This window comes from Desmodus rotundus, chromosome 4 (assembly GCF_022682495.2).
Source record: "Desmodus rotundus isolate HL8 chromosome 4, HLdesRot8A.1, whole genome shotgun sequence".
Lineage (NCBI taxonomy): Eukaryota > Metazoa > Chordata > Mammalia > Chiroptera > Phyllostomidae > Desmodus > Desmodus rotundus.
The window spans coordinates 65,519,448-65,539,274 of NC_071390.1; the positions used below are offsets into that span (position 1 = coordinate 65,519,448).

The window sequence follows — 19,827 nt, forward strand, 5'->3', positions numbered from 1 at the left end:
TCAAGTTACTCCCTGGGAGACCTGTCTTCTCTATATTGCCTGGACCCACAGAGAAGAGGGCCTGGCATTTAGTTCTGCATCCTTGCACCCACATGCGAGTCACTCCACCTTCCTGAGCCTCAGTTTCTGCATCTGTAAAATGGGGCTAAGAGCATGTGCCCAATCCTGAGCACGAAGTTACTTCCCAGCCGGCCCACCTCCATGCAGATTCTTTTTTCACCAAGTAATGGGAAAAGACTTGATTTTTTTCTGGGAAAGAAAAAGGTACATTTCCTTCATTTATTAATAACAATTTTTTATTAATTATAAAAATAAAAAGAAATTAATAACGAAAAGTTAACCCGACCAGAATATCTTTTCACCTTGGACCCTCAGAAGAGCCAAACCTGTGACTTGACAACAATCCTGCAGGACAATGATATCCAAAGAAATCAAACATGAGCCAGAATGCAAGCCACACTTTTTATTTTAAGTCTCCTAGTGGCCACATTAAACAAGTAAAAAGAAACAGATGAAATGAATTTTAATAAATTTTTATTTTACTAAATATATCCAATATATGTTTATCTCAAAAATGTAGTTAGTAAAATTATTGATGACATAATTTAAATCCTTTCCTGTCATAAAATGTCTTCAAAATCTGGCATTCACTTTACACTTTACATATCACAAATCAAATGAGCCACATCTCCATGCTCAGAGGCTCCCATATGGGACATCAAAGGACCCTATGATCTGCAGATCTGAGTCTATTTTAACTCCTGGTCTTCAATGTCTATTTGAATTTAGAATTTACCTGGTTCTGATTTTTATTTACATTTTGCAATATTGTTGAACATGTGTGCTGGAAGTTCTATATGCTTATGTGATAAGGAACTGTACAAGTGAAAATTTCAGGGTGCTTTTCTGGTTATATGCACACCCCTGCTGAGCTTCCTGTTGTTGATGGGAGAGCAGATTCCTTGGTTTTGGCTGCTGGGCAATGGGATGGAATGAGGCTACCCACTAGCAACAGGACTGGAAGGGTCATGGCTCTGTAAAGCACAGGGGCCTTCCCTGCTCCTCTGGTCACTGTTCTTGGCCTAGGGCAGGTAACAGAAGCCCTGTCGGCATCAGAACTTCATTTAGGTAGGTGTTCTGAGCTGCTGATGAGAGTTCAGGTTAGATGAATACTAGAAACTCTGTGGGTTCTGGTGATGGGCAGGGGGATCCTTCTGGTTCTGCATCTGTCTTGCAGGTAGATGGTTGTAGTGGGCAGAACGGAGGCATTTGGTTTTAGACAAACCGGTGTTTAAGTTTTGGCACTTTCACTTATTAGTTGAGTGATATTAGGCAGGATATTCTACTCAGTAGACATTCATTTTTCTCTTCTAGATAACGAGCATAATGGTACAAGTTTTACAGGGATTAAAGATCATATGTGCAGCCTTGGCTGGTGTGGCTCAGTGGATTGAGCTCTGGCCTGCAAACCAAAGGGTCAGTGTTTTGATTCCCAGTCAGGGCACATGCCTGGGTTGCAGGCCAGGTCCTCAGTACAGGGTACGTGAGAAACAAACACACACTGATGTTTTTCTCCCTCTCTTTCTCTTTCCCTTCCCCTCTCTCTAAAAATAAATACATAAAATCTTTAAGAAAAGAAAGAAGAAAAGAACACAAGTTTAAAAAAGATCATATGTGTCAAGTATATGGCATGGGATAGGGACGTCATATTCCAGTTACTATTTTACCTGAACCCAGGCTGTCTTTCTTTAATTCTCCAGAAACTTCTAGAATCAGAACAGGAAGGAAAAGACTTCTGCACCCACCTGCAAGCTGGCTCTGTGTCCAGAGCTCGCTGACAGAGTCATTGGGGCGGCTGTAGATTTTGTCCAACAGAATGGGAGGGCCTTTGTCAAAGAAGTAAGAGCACAGGGTGGAGATGGAGGATGTAGGGCCACCAATGTTGAACCTGAAGGAAGAGAATGGAGGCCCCTGAGAGTAAAGATCACACTGAGGCCTTTGGTGTCCCCTGGGAGGCCTAGATCTTTGTCCTGTGGAAGCTTCTAATTCCAGACAGCCTCAGTCTAATGCCCTATTCTCATCCTACAGGATTCATTGGATGGAGTTCTCCAGAGTACAAATCTCTTGAAAGCAAGAGACTTTGTCGTCAAATTCATTTAGATTATACTGCATACCATACCTGCCTCTTCTAATCACATACTAATACAATGTATGATACAAACTGTATACATTACCTTAAAGGCTCTGACAAGTCTTACAGTCAGGAACTTCTTGATAAATTTCCCTCACTTACTGACCATGGACTGCTCCCCTGTACCCATGCTTCCTGTGAATGGAACACATCTTGGAGACACTATCCTTCCAGTTGCATCCTCAATATTTTCACAAAACTCACTAGGTGTCTTAGATGAGGTGCCCTAATGAGGAAATTAATGTGGCCGAGTGCTCAGAGTTGTGAAACTGCATTAGAAGTGAGAAAGACTGTGCCTATCCTAGGCCGTTTAGACTTGCCCCATGTCATGATCTTCTTGGGCCCCTGTCTTTTCAATTGGGAAACAAAGAGTGCAGGGCTGGCAGTGTATTAGAAGCCTCTTCTGGTTGATGGTCTGGGATGACTTGCCTGGGTTCGGGGCCCATGATCTCAGCATCTGAACCTCCAAACCTCAGATTGGAAGGGTCCTTAAACAAAGTACACCCATAGGCTGGGCCTCCTTTTATTTAAAAAAAAAAATGTGCACGGCACAATTAAGCAGATAGGGACTTAGCAAGAAGTTTGTTCAGATGTTTAATAGAGCATTTGAAGAATGAAGAGATCAGAGGTCACACAGGAGCCCCCAAGCTAAAATTCTGGGAACATACACCGGAGCCTTGGAAACAGTTTCTTTCCCAGGGAGAAGAACCAGCTGCTGGGATCCAGAGCCACCTAGCGATGACCAAGAACATTGGGAATGTTACAGGCCAACCACCAGAGCTGGACACTCCATCTCAGCCAATCCCAACAGTACCTGTCTGGTAGCCTGACCTTCCCCTTGCCATGGAGGGTGCCTGGGCAAGCCTGCTGGTAGACCTGGGAAGCATGGGAAACATGATCCTGTTCTGAGAGGGAAACACACCTCTATCAGGCACACTTTTACAGAAGCAGGACGGAGGTGGCTATCTGAAGCATCCCTCCAAAAATCATTTTGTGAGGCAAAGAATTCTTTTCACGACAGTAGAGGCTAATTTGTAAGTTCTCTCTGGGACTCTGGCTTTATGATTCTTATGATCAGGGTGGCCATGGATTGATTTGTATAACATGAGCCACAACCACAGATGGAAACAATTGTCCCAAACATGACTGATCATCAGAAAGACCTGGATGATTCGTTTCAAATATATAGACCACTGGGCCTCACCCTTGGAGTTTTGTACTGGAGTAGGGCTAGAGTGGGGCACTGGAGTCAGTGTTCTTCATGTCTGCCTTCCCTCTCCCTCTTCAAAGAGTCCTACAACCAGACACATTTGGGGACCACTGAACTAGTTCAGTAGTTCTCATCCTGGAATGCACATTGGGATCATTGGAGGAACTTTAAAAATCTATCAGTGCTGGGGTCTCACTCAGCCAATTAAACCAGAACCCCTGAGCTACCTGGTCAGAGCCCTGATAGCCAGATGACCTAGTCCTTTCAATTCCTATCCTGTGTCCTAGGGTCCTTTTTCTTCTGTACCAGGACCATAACTTTGACTGTCTTCCAGCAGCAGCCCTCACCAGGCCAAGAACCACTGATGCCTGGCCCACTGACCTCATGTCAATAATCATGGCATCTGTGTACACAATCTTCTTCCACACATGCTCTACCAGCAGCTCTGACACCTGGGTGAGTAGTTCATAGTCTCCAAACATGTCAAACCTCAAGTAGCCAATGTTGTCCTCAAGCACGTTAGTGTGGAAGGAAAACTTGATCAGGTCTTCAAAGACTTCAGGGGAAGGGATCTGAAAGATTGAGAGATCCAGCTCAGAGTCAGGAGAAGAGAAGAATTTAAAGCTTGGGAAAGTGGACACCTATGGGGAACTGTCCCATGCTTGGGAAATGTGCCCCAGCCCCCACTCGGAAAAGCCAGTGGGGAGCGAGGTTGGCGGGCAGGACCCACGTCCATGGATAGGTTCTCCTGTGTGGAATCAGGCCTGCATTGTACCTAGGCTGCTATGAGACTTGCTCTTGCTAAAAATCCCTCACCCTGGATTGAGGCAGCAAATGTTTACTATCTTTAACTTCCTAAAATCTGAGCCAAACCTCCCAAGTATGGAGTGTATGTAACCAGTTCAACCACTTTCCCCTTTGAGCTATAACATCCTTCTCTTTGAAGTAATTAGCAGTATTCTGTCCTTGGTTGCCTGAAAAAGGCAATCACCTACAGTGAACCTGTACATAGTAAATGAGGACCATCCTAGATGTAATGTGCCCAGAAAAGCAATAAAAGCCTGTCCAGGCAGGGGTTGGCCCTCTCTTGGGCTCTCTCTAGCCCTCTCTCACTTAGAGAGTGGCCATGCCATCCCTTTTTCTCCACAGGATTTCTGTAGTCCGTGTGAATTTGTCCATTGCTGCCACAACACAGGATCCTGCTGACCAGGATCTGCATCAGACACCAAAGATTTCCTTAATATCAAGAGAAATAATAAGGGTATGCAAAGGGAATTCTGAGGGAGGTGGTAGGTAAAAGAACCTTTTCTGATAGTCCCACACATGGTCAGCAGGCTCCTTACAAGAATGCTCATGTGTACCAACCCCATACCCTGGTGTCTAGAGCTGAAAGGTCCAGGCAGTGTCTCCAATCTGTCTCCCCTGACTTCCCCAGATACTTCTTGATGTCCCTGAGGCCCCACACCCCCCACCTCAGGGCAGGGAGGGACGACATTAGCTATTGGGCCTGGCCCTGTGCTGAGCACTTTGCAGCACTTACCATCAGCCTCATGGCCACCCTGTAGGTAGAGAAGTCAATTAATGCACATATTTTTAATGAGGAACTGAAACACACATCAATTCAATAAATTTTTCCAAGGTCTCACAACTAAGAAAGTGGTAGAGACAGAATCTGAATCCACATGTGACACCAAACTGTGAACTCTGACTACACTGGAAAGGAGTTAGCCCCCAATTTGAATCTGGAGGCACTGTGAGCCTAGTGCAGTCCTGGCACTTACTTGGCTTCCCCAACATGCCTGGGCCTCCTCCTTTCTCTCCAAGGTTGCTAGGAGGCTGCAGCCTCTGTGAGCTGGACTGAGGGCAAGGAGTTGTCAGGATACCATTGTTGGCTGGGACACACGGCCTCAGTAACAAGCTATTTGATCACAGACCACTGTCCTCTGCACCTTTCTAGACCCCAGTTTCTATTTTTGTAAAATAGAAGAATGATTCTATAGTAGATGCTTTTGGTGACCTCAGCCCTCCTCTGATTTCAGCTGCAATTGGATGCCAGCTGACAAAGCCCTGCCTCCAGCACACCTCTATATTTTTCTATTCTCCTCTTCAGAACTTTCTCCAAGCTTCCTCAGAGTTTCAGAGCAATCATGTACCCTGGGGGAACCCTCAGCCAATGGAGGACAAGTGCTGCAGAGGGTGGTTCTGGGAGGTATTCTTCACACTTGTCTAAGTCCTATGGAATCAATAAATACCTGCTTGTCAGCTACCCTCTTTTGCTCCCACTCCACCTGCTCCCTCACTCCTGCTGCAGTGACTACCTCCCATGTAAATTGCCTATACCCAAACCCTGGTCTTAGGCCCTGCTCTCAAGGGAACTCAAGACAACAGCTTCACTGACTATGCAGTGAAATCACAGGTGATAAAAGATGTGGGAGATGTTGTAAATGCTGCTTTGGATGGAGCTTTCACCTGATAGGATTACTTGGTGAGACTTAATGACTTCCCTTAGCCACTGGTCTGGAGAACTTGCCCTCATCCACCCAGCAGCAGCCACAAAACTCTTCAGCACTGATTCACCTTTTCAGTGTTTCCCAAAACTTGAAATATTCTGACCACACAGCCTCACTCAAAATTTCCCATCCAGTTGGCCCTTGGATCTGGTTGCATGGCCACTGTGTACAGTTCCTTCAAGTGCTTTGCATTGTGGGAGGGGAGGAGTAGGCAGTTAGTACCTAACCAAGCAAAACTCCTCGCTATGGTTCTCTGGGCTGTGCCCTGCCACCCCTGATCATGCCAGGGCCTGTCCAGGCTCCATGCATTAGTTCCAAAGCACTGTGAGGCCAGGGCCTCCCCCTGCTTCCCTGTCTCCATCCCCTTGATTCATCCACACAAACTGCAGACCCCTGGGGCAAGCAGATGGTATTAACACAAAGGCCACATTTCCAGAGGTGGAAACTGTGCTCTCATGTACCTTACTGACATCTTTCTCCAACACTGGCAATGAGAAGCCCTGCAAATACCCCAATAAGAGTGTACCTCCTTCTGTAACAGGGATTTTCAAACTGAGTTCCTATGGTACCCCATGAGCATGGGTGTGGTTGGGATGACAGAGAAAGAGAGAGAAAAAGTTGTGACTGATAAAAACTTAAACATGAACATCTTGTACTACACACAGAACCCTGAATGTACAGACAACTTGTCAACTCCCTCCTGGGACTGTGTTGAGCCTAGTCTCCCTTGTATCTCACCTGCATGGGCACAATCCCAGGAATGTGGTCCTTGGCACCCTCAGGGATATGGGCTGCTTTCAAGTGTGGGTCCCCAGAAAGCACCTGTAGGTCATCCCCCAGCATCTCAGCCAAGGCCCCTTCAGAGGTCACCCTCAAGTAGTGGCTCTGCAGATGGCTCAATTTGGCAGCCATCCTGGCCCCCAGATCAGGGGAGGCGTAGTTATCAGCAACCAGCTTCCCAGCTGTCTGTAGCACAGTGGGCACCTTCGAACGCAAGGCCACTATGTCCTGGGCTGTGGAGAGGGCTTCACTCATGGGCACTGTGATGTCAGGCTCTACCCCTGCGAGGTCCCAGGCCTTGCCTGTGCTAGCACTCAGGGCCATCTGTATGGGCATGGAGGCATATAAGTGGCTGCTGCCCACCTGGTAGATGCCCACAGAGAGCGCCCCTCCAGCAGTGGGCTCCCCAATGACTGTGGCCCGCTTCAGGTCCTGCATGGTGTGAGCAAAAGCCTCAGCTGCTGACCCACTGGTGTGGCTCATCAGGATGTAGAGGTCCTTGTGGGGGCTATAGCGCTGACCAGCCAACTGGGGCAGGGTCCATACCTCTGTGACTGTCGAGGTGGCCCTGTCAAAGACAGAGTAGAGGTGCTGGAGGGGCTCTGCCTCAAAAAAGTAGGAGCACAGCAGGGGCACAGCTGTGGAGTAGCTGCCAGGGTTGAAGCGCAGATCAACAACCAGTGCAGCCGTGTCCACCAGCGCCTGCCACACCAGCTGTACCAGCTGTGGCCCAATGGCTTTTACTGTCTCCATCTCAGCCATGGCATCAAAACGCAAGTAGCCCAGCTGGCCAGGCAGCACTTCTGTCTTGAACAGGGCCTCAGTGAGGTAGGAGAGCTCCTCTGGAGAGAAAACATCAGGGGGTGGTGGGGGCACCTCCTCTGTGGCCAGCTCACCTAGGCTGTGGAACATCAATAAACGGTGGTCTCCAGACATCTCCTGCAGGTCAGCCGTGAGTTGGGAGGCCAGTGACTCCAGGTCCACAGCTGTACGGTAGGCTCCCTGGGCGAGCTTGGTTTGTAGCAGGTCTCCTGTCCACCCAACAACCTCTGGCCGTGCGTAATGGACCTCCAGCAGATGCCCGGTGCCCTCTACCAAGGCTCCAAGGCTGCAGTGGAACTCCAGAACCTCCTGTGCTTTGTCCAGGGCCTCCTCAGCCAGCACAATGGCATCGGGCACCACGCCGCCCCCAAGCCAGCACTCACCATGGTTGTCGATGAAGGTGAGCACAGGCACTGTGAGTGCCAGGCTACCCTCTGGGGTCTCCAGCAGGGGCACCGTGTGGGTGTGAAGCAGGCTGCCTGCAGTGATCTCACCCACTAACGTGGCCCAGCCCAGTGACTGCATGAGGAAGGCCAGCTCCTCAGCAGCTGTGGCGGTGCGGTGGCTGGTGAGTAGGTATACCCCGCGTTGGGAGCCATAGTGCTGGCCCAGCAGCTCCGTGCAGCTGAAGTGCTCCTGGGTGACATTGGTGCGGCGATCATAGGTGGTGAAGAGGTGTACAGGGCTGGCATCAGGGTCCTGGAAGTAGGACAACAGCAGGGGCACAGCAGAGGATGGCCCCCCAGTGTTCTGGCGCAGGTCCAGGATGAGGTGTTCTGTGTTCTGCAGTGGCTCCCACACCTGGTGTAGGATGTATGGGCTCAGTGCCCGCAGCACAGAGGCATCAGCAAATCTGTCGAAGCGTAGGTAGCCCACATTACCCGGCAGCACCGACACCTGGAACACAGAGTCCACCAGGGCCTGCCGAGCAATCTCATCCTCCGGCACTGCTGGGGCTACCTCTGATAGGTCATCGACTCCAGCCTCAAGCCCAGAAGAGGTTTCTTTGGGCCTGATGTGCCGTACCAGGAGCCTAGGGTCCTCAGACACAGCCTGCAGGCCAGCGTTGAGCTTCGTGATCAGATCCTCCTCGGAGACCACCATGGAGAAGTCCATGCTGGCCAGGTGGTGCAGGAGGGCAGGCACGTGGTCCACCAGGGTGTAGTAGTCCTGCAGGGCCTCCTGCAGGTGCTGCAAGACTTCTGGCAGGGCCCTGCGCAGTGTGAGAATGGCTAGGGCCTTCTCTAGGGCCTGCTCAGCTGGTGTCCCCACACAGGGAAGCACCCCACTGCCCTCCCACATCTGGCCCCCACCCAGGGGACCCAAGGACCTGGACACAGGTACAGTGAGAAAAAAATCAGATTGGCCTATCCTCAGCTTCTGGAGGTCCAGGGCACCTCCCATAGTCTGCTCACCCACCACAGTGGCCCTGCGTATCTGTTTGAGGATGTAAGCAATGTCCTCGGCCACTCCTCCGGTGTGGCCACTGGTGAGGACCACAACATCCTTATCAGCACTGTACCTTTCTCCCAGGACCTGGGGCAGTGTCCAGATCTCAGTGGTCGTATTGGAGGGGCGGTCATAGATGGTATCCACATGCAGGACAGTGTTTCCTGGGTGCAGGTAGGAGATGACATAGGGGATGCCAGAAACATGGCCTGCAGTGCAGTGTCGGAGGTCTAGCACCAAGGCAGAAGTGCTCAGAAGCTTCCTCCAGATATTGGCCACCAGGAAGCCCCCAAGTTTGCTCACCACCTCCTGGCTTGGTATGTTGTCCACCCGCAAGTAGCCCACGTTGCTCTCCAGAACATCGTGGTGGATGTCTTTTTGTAGCTGGGCAAGCAGTTCCTCTTGTGTGAGGTTGGTGAGTGCTGTGATTTTCTGAGGAGCCGTGAGGGCACTGGGCTCATAGGAGATGACTAGATGAGGGTCGTTCAAGGAGCTCTGCACCCCAACTGTCAGGACATGAGCCAGCGTCTGAGGGTCTGAGATGCCCAGGATCTCACCACTTTTGATGGCCTGCTCGATGGCTCCCTGCATCCCCATCAGGTTCTCCGGGAAGCAGTAGTTATCTAAGAGGACCTTGGCCATATCCAGTACCAGGCTTGGCTGGAAGAGACGTGTAGGGCCAGTCAGGCCAAACAGTAATGTGGACAAGAGCAGAACCCATTCTCTCTTCATGGGAAACCAGGTGGGCTGGCTCCCGCACAAAGCTCCCTTGACCATGGGCAAGGCTACAGTGCTGCCCTGTGTGGCTGCTTCCTTCCTTGACCTTCTCAGCTGGCAGATAGAAGGTCTGAGGCTAAATGTGGGAGTTGAGGTGCAGCTTCCATCTCCAGTAAGCCTTTAATCCTGTCTAATTCAAGCTCATCAGCCTTGAGGGCTGGGCAGAAGGGGAGGTTTGACCCAGAAGCTATGTTGAATCTCATTGTGTCACCTCTATGCATAACAATTTGAAAACTACCATTTATTTTAGGTTTCTGCCACAGGTAGGCACTGTGCTCCACACTTTACAGGCTGACAGTATTCTTTGCAAAGTGGAGTTATTAACTTGCAAGTAAATAGCATTTCCCCACTGCACTGTGTGATCCATGCCTCTGGAATTAGGTAGAATTTGTTGAAGGTCTGGTTCTGCTACTCTCTGCTCTGTGGACTTAGGAATCTCTTATCGTGTAATTAAGTGAGAAACCATGTGTAAAGTTCTTCACAGTATCAAGCAAGAAAGAAGCACTCAATTACTGATATGTTCTCCCTATTAGATATTAACTCTGTTTTACAGCTGAAGAAACAGTTTAGTAAGTGGGGGGATATAGGGGTAGAGAGAAGCCTGTGAGGTCATCTCCTCAGACAGTGCAGAGGATGAGTCCTAGGGCCCCACCAACTTCAGGGCTTGAAGTTTATTCCTATGTTCTGGTAATACCTCCACGGACCAAAGTGGTCCTCCAAACAGCTTTCAAATGATAGGAATGACATGTGGACCTCAGTGAGGGGGGGGTTGGTGAGTGAGGACATCATGGAACCAGTGATCCCAGGTCAGATGAAGTCAGCTTAGATCTGAGGTGCATCCATACTCATGTTGGTTGAGAGCTCGGTCCACTGCCCACTACTCACAAGGAGAACTGAGTAGTAGAACTTGAGTCCCTGTGGTCCCAGGCCTTGCCGTATCTAGATCACTCTCCCCACCTGCATGAAACACATGTATCAACCGCTGAATCAACTGCTGGACTCTCAGGTTCCCAGTTCCTGCTCCTTCACATAGAAGTGACATGGGTCCTGCCTACAGCTTAGAACCTCTGCATTTTCTCTGTATTCTTCCAGGGGTGGGCATTTCCCTCACTAGCAGATGAGACAACTATGGCTTAGAGACAACTACCACTCAAATCATGATCACACATTTAGGAAAGTGCCCTGGGATGGTGGCCTGGCTCTGTTCCTCTCACTTCTCCCTGTCATCTCCAGCACACACTTCATATGGTGTGCAGACAGCAGGCAGGCAACATGTGTGCCTCAGCAGGCAGCCAGAAGAGGGGGCCTAGGGGATGAAGGTGGGAGGCTTTCCCAGCATACTTTAGAGCCACAATCTGCTCTCTGGAAATCATTATCTGAGGATGTTTACCAAGTGGTTTATGAAGGCCAAAGAGGTCAATTAGCTAAAAGAAACATATTTTTAGCTCATTAGGATTTGTTTAATACCCAAGTAACATATGGTCACATCACTCCACCTTTTGCAGCCAATGAAATTAGCCTGATTTATAATAATAATAATAATAAGCCTCCTTAGTCCCCACTGCAAAAAACTGACTGGTCCTTCCACTCCACTTCAAGTGAGGAATCACAGCTCTGAGCATTCTGGTCTTCTGAGGATACTTTCCCATCACTGCTTGACACCAGACAGAGCTTATGGATCAGGAAAGGTAGGTGTGAAGGTGAACTGGAATAAGTCTCTTTCAGAGGAAAGTGTTTTCCCTAGACTCTTATTAAAATGCAGTCTCAGGATGAGATGCCTGGAGCTGTTGCTGTGCCTTGATTGGTGTGAATGGCCCAGAGCCTCATGGAGGAGACCCTGAACTAGAGTTTGTTGTGAGTCACTGGGTTGCCTAAGTTAGATAGTGCCTGCAAGGAGAAGCAACTGGTCCTCCTTGGGTGTGGTCTGAGCTCAGTGGGAGGAAATTCTGTCCCATGCTCTATACTTTCTAGGAGTCAGGGTGTCCTGGCCCCTAGGTGGCAGCAGCTGAGGAGAGCGTGTTCTGTGCAAGTCCCAGGGTGGGATCCAAGTGGCTCTGTTCATCTTCCCATTGGCCCTGCTGACCATTGGCCCAGGGGCTACAGAGAGTTCCAGCATGATCTGTGAAGCTGAGTTTGGAGTTGGGATGGAGAAAGAAGCCCTGGCTCCCCCTCACCTGTACAAACAGCCACGTGGGCAGAAGTGTCAAGATTGTGAGCTTAGGAGCACACCCGAAACTGAAACCCTACTGCTTTCTAGGGTGGAGACTCAGATTAGGTGACATGACCACTCTGTGCCTTGGCTGTCTTAAAAGGAGAAAACCCTCACTGTATTGTTGTGACAGTGGTAGCAGGTAATGAAAAATCTGAGAACTTTGTAGGAATTGGTGAGTGGCAGCCTGTGATCAGAGCTCCTCTGTGGATTGGGGAGAGATACCCCAAGAGGCAGGGGTTGCCCTTACAACCCTGGGGTACTAGGTGCTTCTGAGACCCCAAACCTTCCATAGATCTATGTATTGCCCAGACTCAGAATTCACTCTAGAGCACACCCTGCAGTGGCCCCAGCATAAGATTAAATGACTCAGAAGGTGTGCTGTTGGGATGGTCACAAAAAGCATGCCTGGAGCTCGGGCAATACAGGAAGAATCAAGTCACCTGTCACATTATGAATTCACTTTTTGCTGTGGTCAGAGGCCTTGTCTATCTGGTTCTTTATCCACCCACCCACCCACCCACTCATCCACATCTATCTCTATCATCTATCTATCTATCTATCTATCTATCTATCTATCTATCATCTATCTATCTATCATTATCGTTATCATTATCATCATCATTTCAAGTTTTTTTCCTCAAAGGTCGCTGAATACATTTTCAAGTGGTACAGCAAATATTTGTGTACACAGTTCTGCCAGACATTTTACTACCCTTTCTTTATCTTACTTCTGTCTCTTGGCCCCCTCTCAAAGCCTCAAACCAATATATTTTTGGATGCATTTCAAAGCAGGTTGAATCTTTATATATATATATAAAAATATATATATATATATAAATATATATTTTTACTTTTAAAGAATAAAAGTAAAACATGTTTATTTTTACAAATTAAATAATTCATGAATAGGTGAAAAATCTTTCTCCAAAGACTGTCTAGCCCAGACAATCATAAAAAATGTAATATGTTTGTACATGGAAGCACATATGTAGAAAATCTACCTGTCTATCCATCTATGGATATCTATCCACCTGTCCATATATCCCACACCATCTCATAATAATATGAACAGTAATGTATATGTGTTCTGTTTTTCACTTAAACATACAATGGAAACATCCTTCCAAGTTGAAGCATATGAATAAAGTTTATTCTTTTAATGGCTGTGTAATAGTCCTTGATAGCTTACTGATCTTTTCCCCTAATGAGGAGTATTTTAAGTTGTTTCTGTTTTTGATTCCATAAAAAATCTTGTGATAATTGTCCTCTAATTCTTTGGTGCTTCTGTTTCTATAGAATAAATTTTCAAACCTGGGCTTGCTGAGTCGAAGGAAACGTGCACTTATTTATTTGATTGTTTTCTGTATTATATTTTTCAGTGACTTCTAAATTATATAACAAATGTATACTCTTTCTGTTCTTTACAACTCGATACATAATTGATGTACAATAAGCTGTGCATATTTGAAGTGTAGAATGTGGTGAGTTTTGACATGAGTATACACCTGTGAAACTATTGCCACAATCAAGAAAATGTATGTTGTCCTCAACCTCAAATTTTCCTCATGCCTCTTCATCTCCAAACACTATAGATAGTTTGTATTTTCTAGAATTTAATAAGTGGAATTATACCATATGTACTATTTCTGTCTGTCTTCTTTTACTCACTTATTTTACTTCAATGATTTTGAGATTCACCCATAGTGTTGAGTATAGCATCAATCCATTCATTTTATTGCTGAGTAGTAGCCATTCTGTAGTTATACCACAATTTGTTATCCACTCACATTTAGATAGACTTACAGGTTACTTCCAATGTATGACTTACAAATGAACTGCTGTGAAAATTTGAGTATAAGTCTTTTTGTGGGCATATGTTTTTTTTTTTGTAAAAGGCAAAAGATTTATGCGATCTGAAGAGAAACCAGAGTATATTTTTGGTAAAAAAGGTATACATGTTTAATGTCTAAAGAGACTACCTAACTGTTTTTTAAAAATTTAAATTTCTACCAGCCATATGTGAGGCTTTCAATTCTCTAACATGAATACTAACAATTGGTATAGTCATATTTTTAAATTTTAGCCATTCAAATGGTCATATAGTGGCTTCACCTTGTGATTTTAATTTGTATTTCCTTGATGACTTATGATGTTGAGTATCTTTTCATATATTTATTAGCCACTTGTATATAGCTTGTGGTAAAATGTTTAAATCTTTTGCTCATTTGGTGAGGGACAAATACCATATGATCTCACCTTTAACTGGAACATAATAAATAGAAGAAAGAAGGAAACAAAATATAACCAGAGACATTGAAGTTAAGAACAATCTAACAATGGTCAGGGGGGAGTGGGGAGGGGACAGTGAGGAGAGGAGATTACAGGAACTACTATAAAGGAAACATGGAAAAAATCAAGGGGGAGGGTGGAGGTGGGGGAGGGAGGGGGTTTCAGCTGTGGTGGGGTGAAGGGATGGGGAGAAAAGGCACACAACTGTAATTGAATAACAATAAAAAATTAAAATTAAAAAAAAGTGAGAGGAGAGTGGAAGTTTCTGTTTTATTATTGATAAAGTAAGTTACTTTTATATTCTGGATATGAGCCTTTTGCCTAATATATATGTTGCATGTATATCAATTTGTGGTTTGTTTTTTCATGCTCTTAACAATAAATTTAAATGTTCTTATTTTTGATAAATTCCAATTTATCAATTTTTCTTTTATGATTTATTTTTTTGTGCTATATCTAAGAAATCTTTGCCTATCTCAAGGTCACAAAATTTGTCTTTAATGTTTTTTTCTAGAAGTTCTATAGTTTTAGATTTCACATCTATAATTCATTTTGAGTTAATTTTTGTGTATAGTGTGAAGTAGGGGATCAAGGTCCATTTTTTCCCATGTGAATATCCAGTTGATTCAGCATAATTGTTGAAAAGATCTCTGTTGAATTGCTTTGGCATTTGGTCAAAAAGTAATCAACCACAAATGTGTGGGTCTATTTCCATACTCTCTGTTGTCTCTTCAATAATACCACACAGCCTTCGTTACTATAGTTTATAGTATTGGGTTGGCCCAAAAGTACATTATGGTTTTTTCCATACTATGGCTCTAATAGTACTCAGTTATTTTTAACTTATTTTGAAACAATTTTGTTAGATTGTATTGTGACAGCTGTCATATCAGTATGCACTTTTTAAAATAATCAAAATTGATAGTATTGGAAGTCCTAGCCACAGCAGTAAGACAAGAAAAAGAAATAAAAGGCATCCAAATGGGAAAGGAGGAAATGAAACTGTCACTGTTTGCAGATGACATGATAGTGTACATGGAAAATCCTATAGACTTCACCAAAAACTACTCAACCTAATAAATGAATTTGGCAAAACAGCTGGATACAAAGTCAATACTCAGAAATCAAAGGCCTTCCTGTATACCAACAACGAAACTGCAGAAACAGAAATCAGGAAAAAAATCCCATTTGATATAGCAACAAGAAAAATAAAGTACCTAGGAATCAACCTAACCAAGGAGGTAAAAGACCTGTACTCAGAAAACTACACAACACTGAAGAAAGAAACTAAGGAAGACACAAACAAATGGAAGCATGTACCATGCTTATGGACTGGAAGAATTAACATTATCAAAATGGCCATACTACCCAAAGCGATTTATAGATTCAATGCAATCCCTATTAAAGTACCAATGACATATTTCACAGCTATAGAACAAACATTTCAGAAATTTATATGGAACCAAAAAAGACCCCGAATATCAGCAGCAATTTTGAGAAAGAAGAACAAAGCAGGAGGGATCACAAGACTTGATATCAAACTATTACAAGGCCACTGTAATCAAAACAGCCTGGTATTGGCATAAACACAGGCACATAGACCAATGGAACAGAACAGAGAGCCCAGAAATAAACCCAAGTCTTTGCGGTCAGTTAATATTTGACAAAGGGGAAGAAGCATAAAATGGAGCAAAAACAGCCTCTTCAACAAATGCTGTTGGGAGATCTGGACAGCTATGTGCAAAAATATGAAAGTCTATCACCATCTTACACGATACACAAAAATAAATTCAAGGTGGATAAAAGACTTAAATATAAGTAGTGACACCATAAAAGTCCTAGAGGAAATCATTAGCAGGAAAATCTCAGACATTCCACACAGCAACATCCTGACAGACACATCCCCTACAGCAAGGGACATAAAGGAAAGAATAAACAAATGGGATCTCGTCAAAATAAAAAGTTTCTGCATGGCTAAAGAAAACAGCATTAAAATGAAAAGAGAACCAACAGTATGGGAAAACAGATTTTCCAATGATACCTCTGACAAGGGCCTGATCTCCAAAATATATAAATAACTCACACTACTCCACTCCAGGAAGACAAACAACCCAATTAAAAAATGGGCAAAGGACTTGAACAGATACTTCTCCAAGGAAGACATACAGAGGGCCCAGAGACATATGAAAAGATGCTCAGCATCACTAGCCATCAGAGAGATGTAAATTAAAACCACAATGAGGTACCACCTCACTGTTCTGTGAGGAAATCTGGTCCCTGTTGGGGGAAACTGGGCCTGGCTCTGAGAAGGACAATCTGGGTTGAGATTCTGAGGGTAACCTAATCAGGAGCGGTGGAGGAAATGCTTAGCATCCCAAGAAGAAAAAGGTGCAGGGAGTAGAGGCAGATGGCTTTTGAAGGCAGAATGAACTTGAAAAATAATCATTCATTTATACCATGTTATATCACTTTTATGAACATGGTCTTATGTAACCCTTATTTTAAAAACAGCTTCATTAAAACATAATTTGCATGCATACAATTCACCCATTTAAGGTGCACAATTAAATGTTTTTAATATATTCATATAAATGTACAACCATTACCACAATATTTTCATCACCTCAGAAAGAAACCCTGTACCTTTTAGCTGTTATCCCCTATCTGCCATCCCCCACCTCTTCCTCCTAGCCCTAAGAAGTCACTCTACTTTCTGTCACTACAGATTTCCCTGTTCTGTACTTTCATATGTGTGGAATCATATAATATGTTGTCTTTGCGACTGACTTCTTTCACTTAGCATAATGTTTTCAAGATTGATCCATGTTTTAGCATGTGCTAGTACATCATTCTTTTTTATGTCTGAATAATATTCCATTGTATGTATATACCACATTCTGTTTAACCATTTTATCAGGTGATGAACATTTGAGTTGTTTCCATCTTTTGGCCATTACAAATTATGCTGCTATAAACATTGGTATACAGTTTTTGTGTGGACATACATTTTCATTTCTCTTGGGTATATGCCTAGGAGTGGAATTGTTGCATCATGTGGTAACCTGTGTTTAACTTTTTAAGGAACTGCCAAATGGTTTTCCAAAGCAGCTGTACCATTTTACATTCTCACCATCGTGTATGAGGGTCTCAATTTTTCTACATCCTTGCCAACACTCATTATCATTTCTCTGCTTGATTCTAGTCATTCTAATGAATATAAAATGATTTTGATTTGCAGTTTCCTAATGACTAAACATATCAAGCATCTTTCATGTACTTATTAACCATTATATATCTTCCCTGGACACACATCTATTCAAATCTTTTACTCATTTTTAATTTGGGTCATTTATTATTTTATTATTGAGCTGTAATAGTTCTTTATATATTCTAGATGTAAGTCCCTTATCAGATATATGATTTGCAAATGTCTCCCTCCCATTCTGTGGGTTGTCTTTTCACTTTCTTAATGGTGTTCTTTGAAGCACAAGGTTAACTTAACCTAGTTTCTATTTTGTTGTTCTTGCTTTGATTTTATACCTAAGAACCCTTTGCCAAATCTAAGGTCCTTAGGACTTACCCTGATGTCCCTTGAGCATCTGCTTTGCTCTCTCTCTCTCTCTCTCTCTCTCCTCTCCATCTCCTACTCCTTCTTCTTATTCCTCTTTCTCTTCTCCTCCTCCTCCTCCCCCTTCTCCTCCTCCTCCTCCTCCTCCTTCTTCTTCTTCCTCTCTCTCTCCCCCTCTCCCTTTCTCTCCCCTTCTCTCTCTCCTCCCCCCATCTCTGTCTCTACCCCACTAAGCAAAGATATTCTAGGCCCTATTCTGCAATATTAGGAACTAGTGCCCCTTCTCCTATAACTCTACCAATGTCTCCTCTCAATGTTCTCAATGGTTCTCTTCAGCTTGGCTTACCCATAGTCATCTTTTTCCCAGACTGTCTTGTCTGGTGTGACCTCACCCTGTGTGTTGGGTCACCAACACTTTGCTGCTTAGAAGGGCCTGCCTGCCTGCCCTTCATTTATGATGATTTATCCCTAAGACTTAACCATTATTATTGCATTTTCTTCCATTTTCCCCAGATCCGTCAGACATATCTGTATATGTCTGAGCCCCAATAATTAACAGGCACCAGGATCTTCTCTGTGAGGTCCCTGGGCCCAGGCAAATCAGGTTAGTGGAGAGTGTCTCTGTGGGCCCCAAGAGTTTGGCCAAGTTTCCAGTTTGGGTGCTAAACACATGGAGGATGACCTCTGGTGTACTCCTCATGGGGAGGGCACATGTTGGAAAGCTGCACCCTTACTCCCACACCAGGTACAGGGAGAAAAAATGAAGAAGGGGAGGTAAAAAGGATAATGAGGATATAGAAATGAAGGTTTCAGTATAAAAGAGTGTAATAGAAGGCAGTAAAGTGGCTCTGACATTTTCCTAAGCACTACTCAGAAAAAGTGAGGGCCCAAATGAACTTTTCCTAAGTAGCTGGAAAGCATTTGCATGTCATTTTGGAGGTGATAAGCAGAGACATCAAGACTCAATGAGCCTGTTTCCTTGACAGGAACATGAACCAGGAACATGACCCCACACCCCATGCCCTTTCCACCAGTCTGCTATTCCCAACTGACCTCTGCTATTTGTTCCTGAGATATCTCTGACACTGGACACAACATAACATGACCAAACAAGAACCTTAATATTAATTACACAGGGACACCAGGCATAAAACAGGACCATCCCTGGAAAATCAAGATGATGGTCACTAAGTCAGAGGAAGAGGCTTGTTAAGCACAGCCCCGCAGAAACATTGTCCAGGAAAAAGAAGTATAGTTCAGGCACTAACATGGATGACCCTGATGGCTCTGGAGGGTAGGGCCCAATGTGGCCTCCACAATGTGAGTGTAACACTGGGGTCCTGAGAAAGCAGAGGTCACACACTCATTGTCTAGATCTGAAGACCCAGGAATGCAATCCAGCTCCCACAGGGAGGTTGCACCTTGGATGTTGTCAGTGATATGAGTTATGTTTGAAGTTTCATACTTGTTAGAGCTGGGTCTCAACTTCTCTTTTGTGCTCACTGCTGAGTCAGGGATGCAAAGTCCAGTTTTGCCTGGGCTACAGTAGCCTTTGTTTTCCAAGTGCTGATGCCTCCAATTGTCCTAGGCACTGAGAAGAGTAGAAAGTGTGTGCAGGGGAGCCTAGACACCTAGAGATTGGAAGCTTAACCCAACTTTGAAGTCTGTCTTCCCCACCTGTCTGGCTAATCAGTCTCATAGTGTTGACAAGTGAGGAAGAGTCATGGGTAGGTACATGCACAGTGTAGACAGGCAAAGGGCAAATATAATGGACATTTATCTAGCTATATGATGGTTTTCCTCCCTGGGCTCAGTACTGGAGACCCAGAGGCAAATCAAACCCACAAATGGGAGGACAAATAATATCAAGAAATTATTGCAAGGATGATTATGGAGATACTGCAGAGTGCTATGGAGACTCTGTGGAAGGCCCAATGGGCACTCCCTTCTAGGAGCAGAGAGGGAGAACAAGTATAGAATAAAAATATAAGACCCTTATTCAAAACTGTTATAAATTTA

The 19,827-nt window shown here is 44.9% G+C and overlaps 1 protein-coding gene across 7 annotated transcripts in view; it reads right to left on the minus strand.

Annotated features, from left to right (window-relative positions):
* RBP3 (retinol binding protein 3) overlaps positions 1 to 9,798 on the minus strand; it is a 35,635-nt gene extending 25,837 nt beyond the window's left edge. For 3 of the 7 annotated variants that reach the window (XR_006655548.2, XR_006655547.3, XM_024561056.4), the window contains exons 1-3: positions 6,650 to 9,798; positions 3,783 to 3,973; positions 1,806 to 1,948 (exon numbers count right to left, since the gene is read on the minus strand). Coding sequence is in view for 5 of the 7 variants with exons in the window: in XM_024561056.4 (XP_024416824.3) it covers positions 1,806 to 1,948; positions 3,783 to 3,973; positions 6,650 to 9,739 (3,424 nt within the window). In the remaining 2 variants the exon portion in view is untranslated. Of the gene's footprint in view, positions 1 to 1,805; positions 1,949 to 3,782; positions 3,974 to 6,649 lie in introns of those variants that run through there. The other 4 variants (XM_045196170.3, XM_053922706.2, XM_053922707.2 and 1 more) reach the window with 4 other exon arrangements.
* Between the last annotated feature and the right edge of the window lie 10,029 nt (positions 9,799 to 19,827).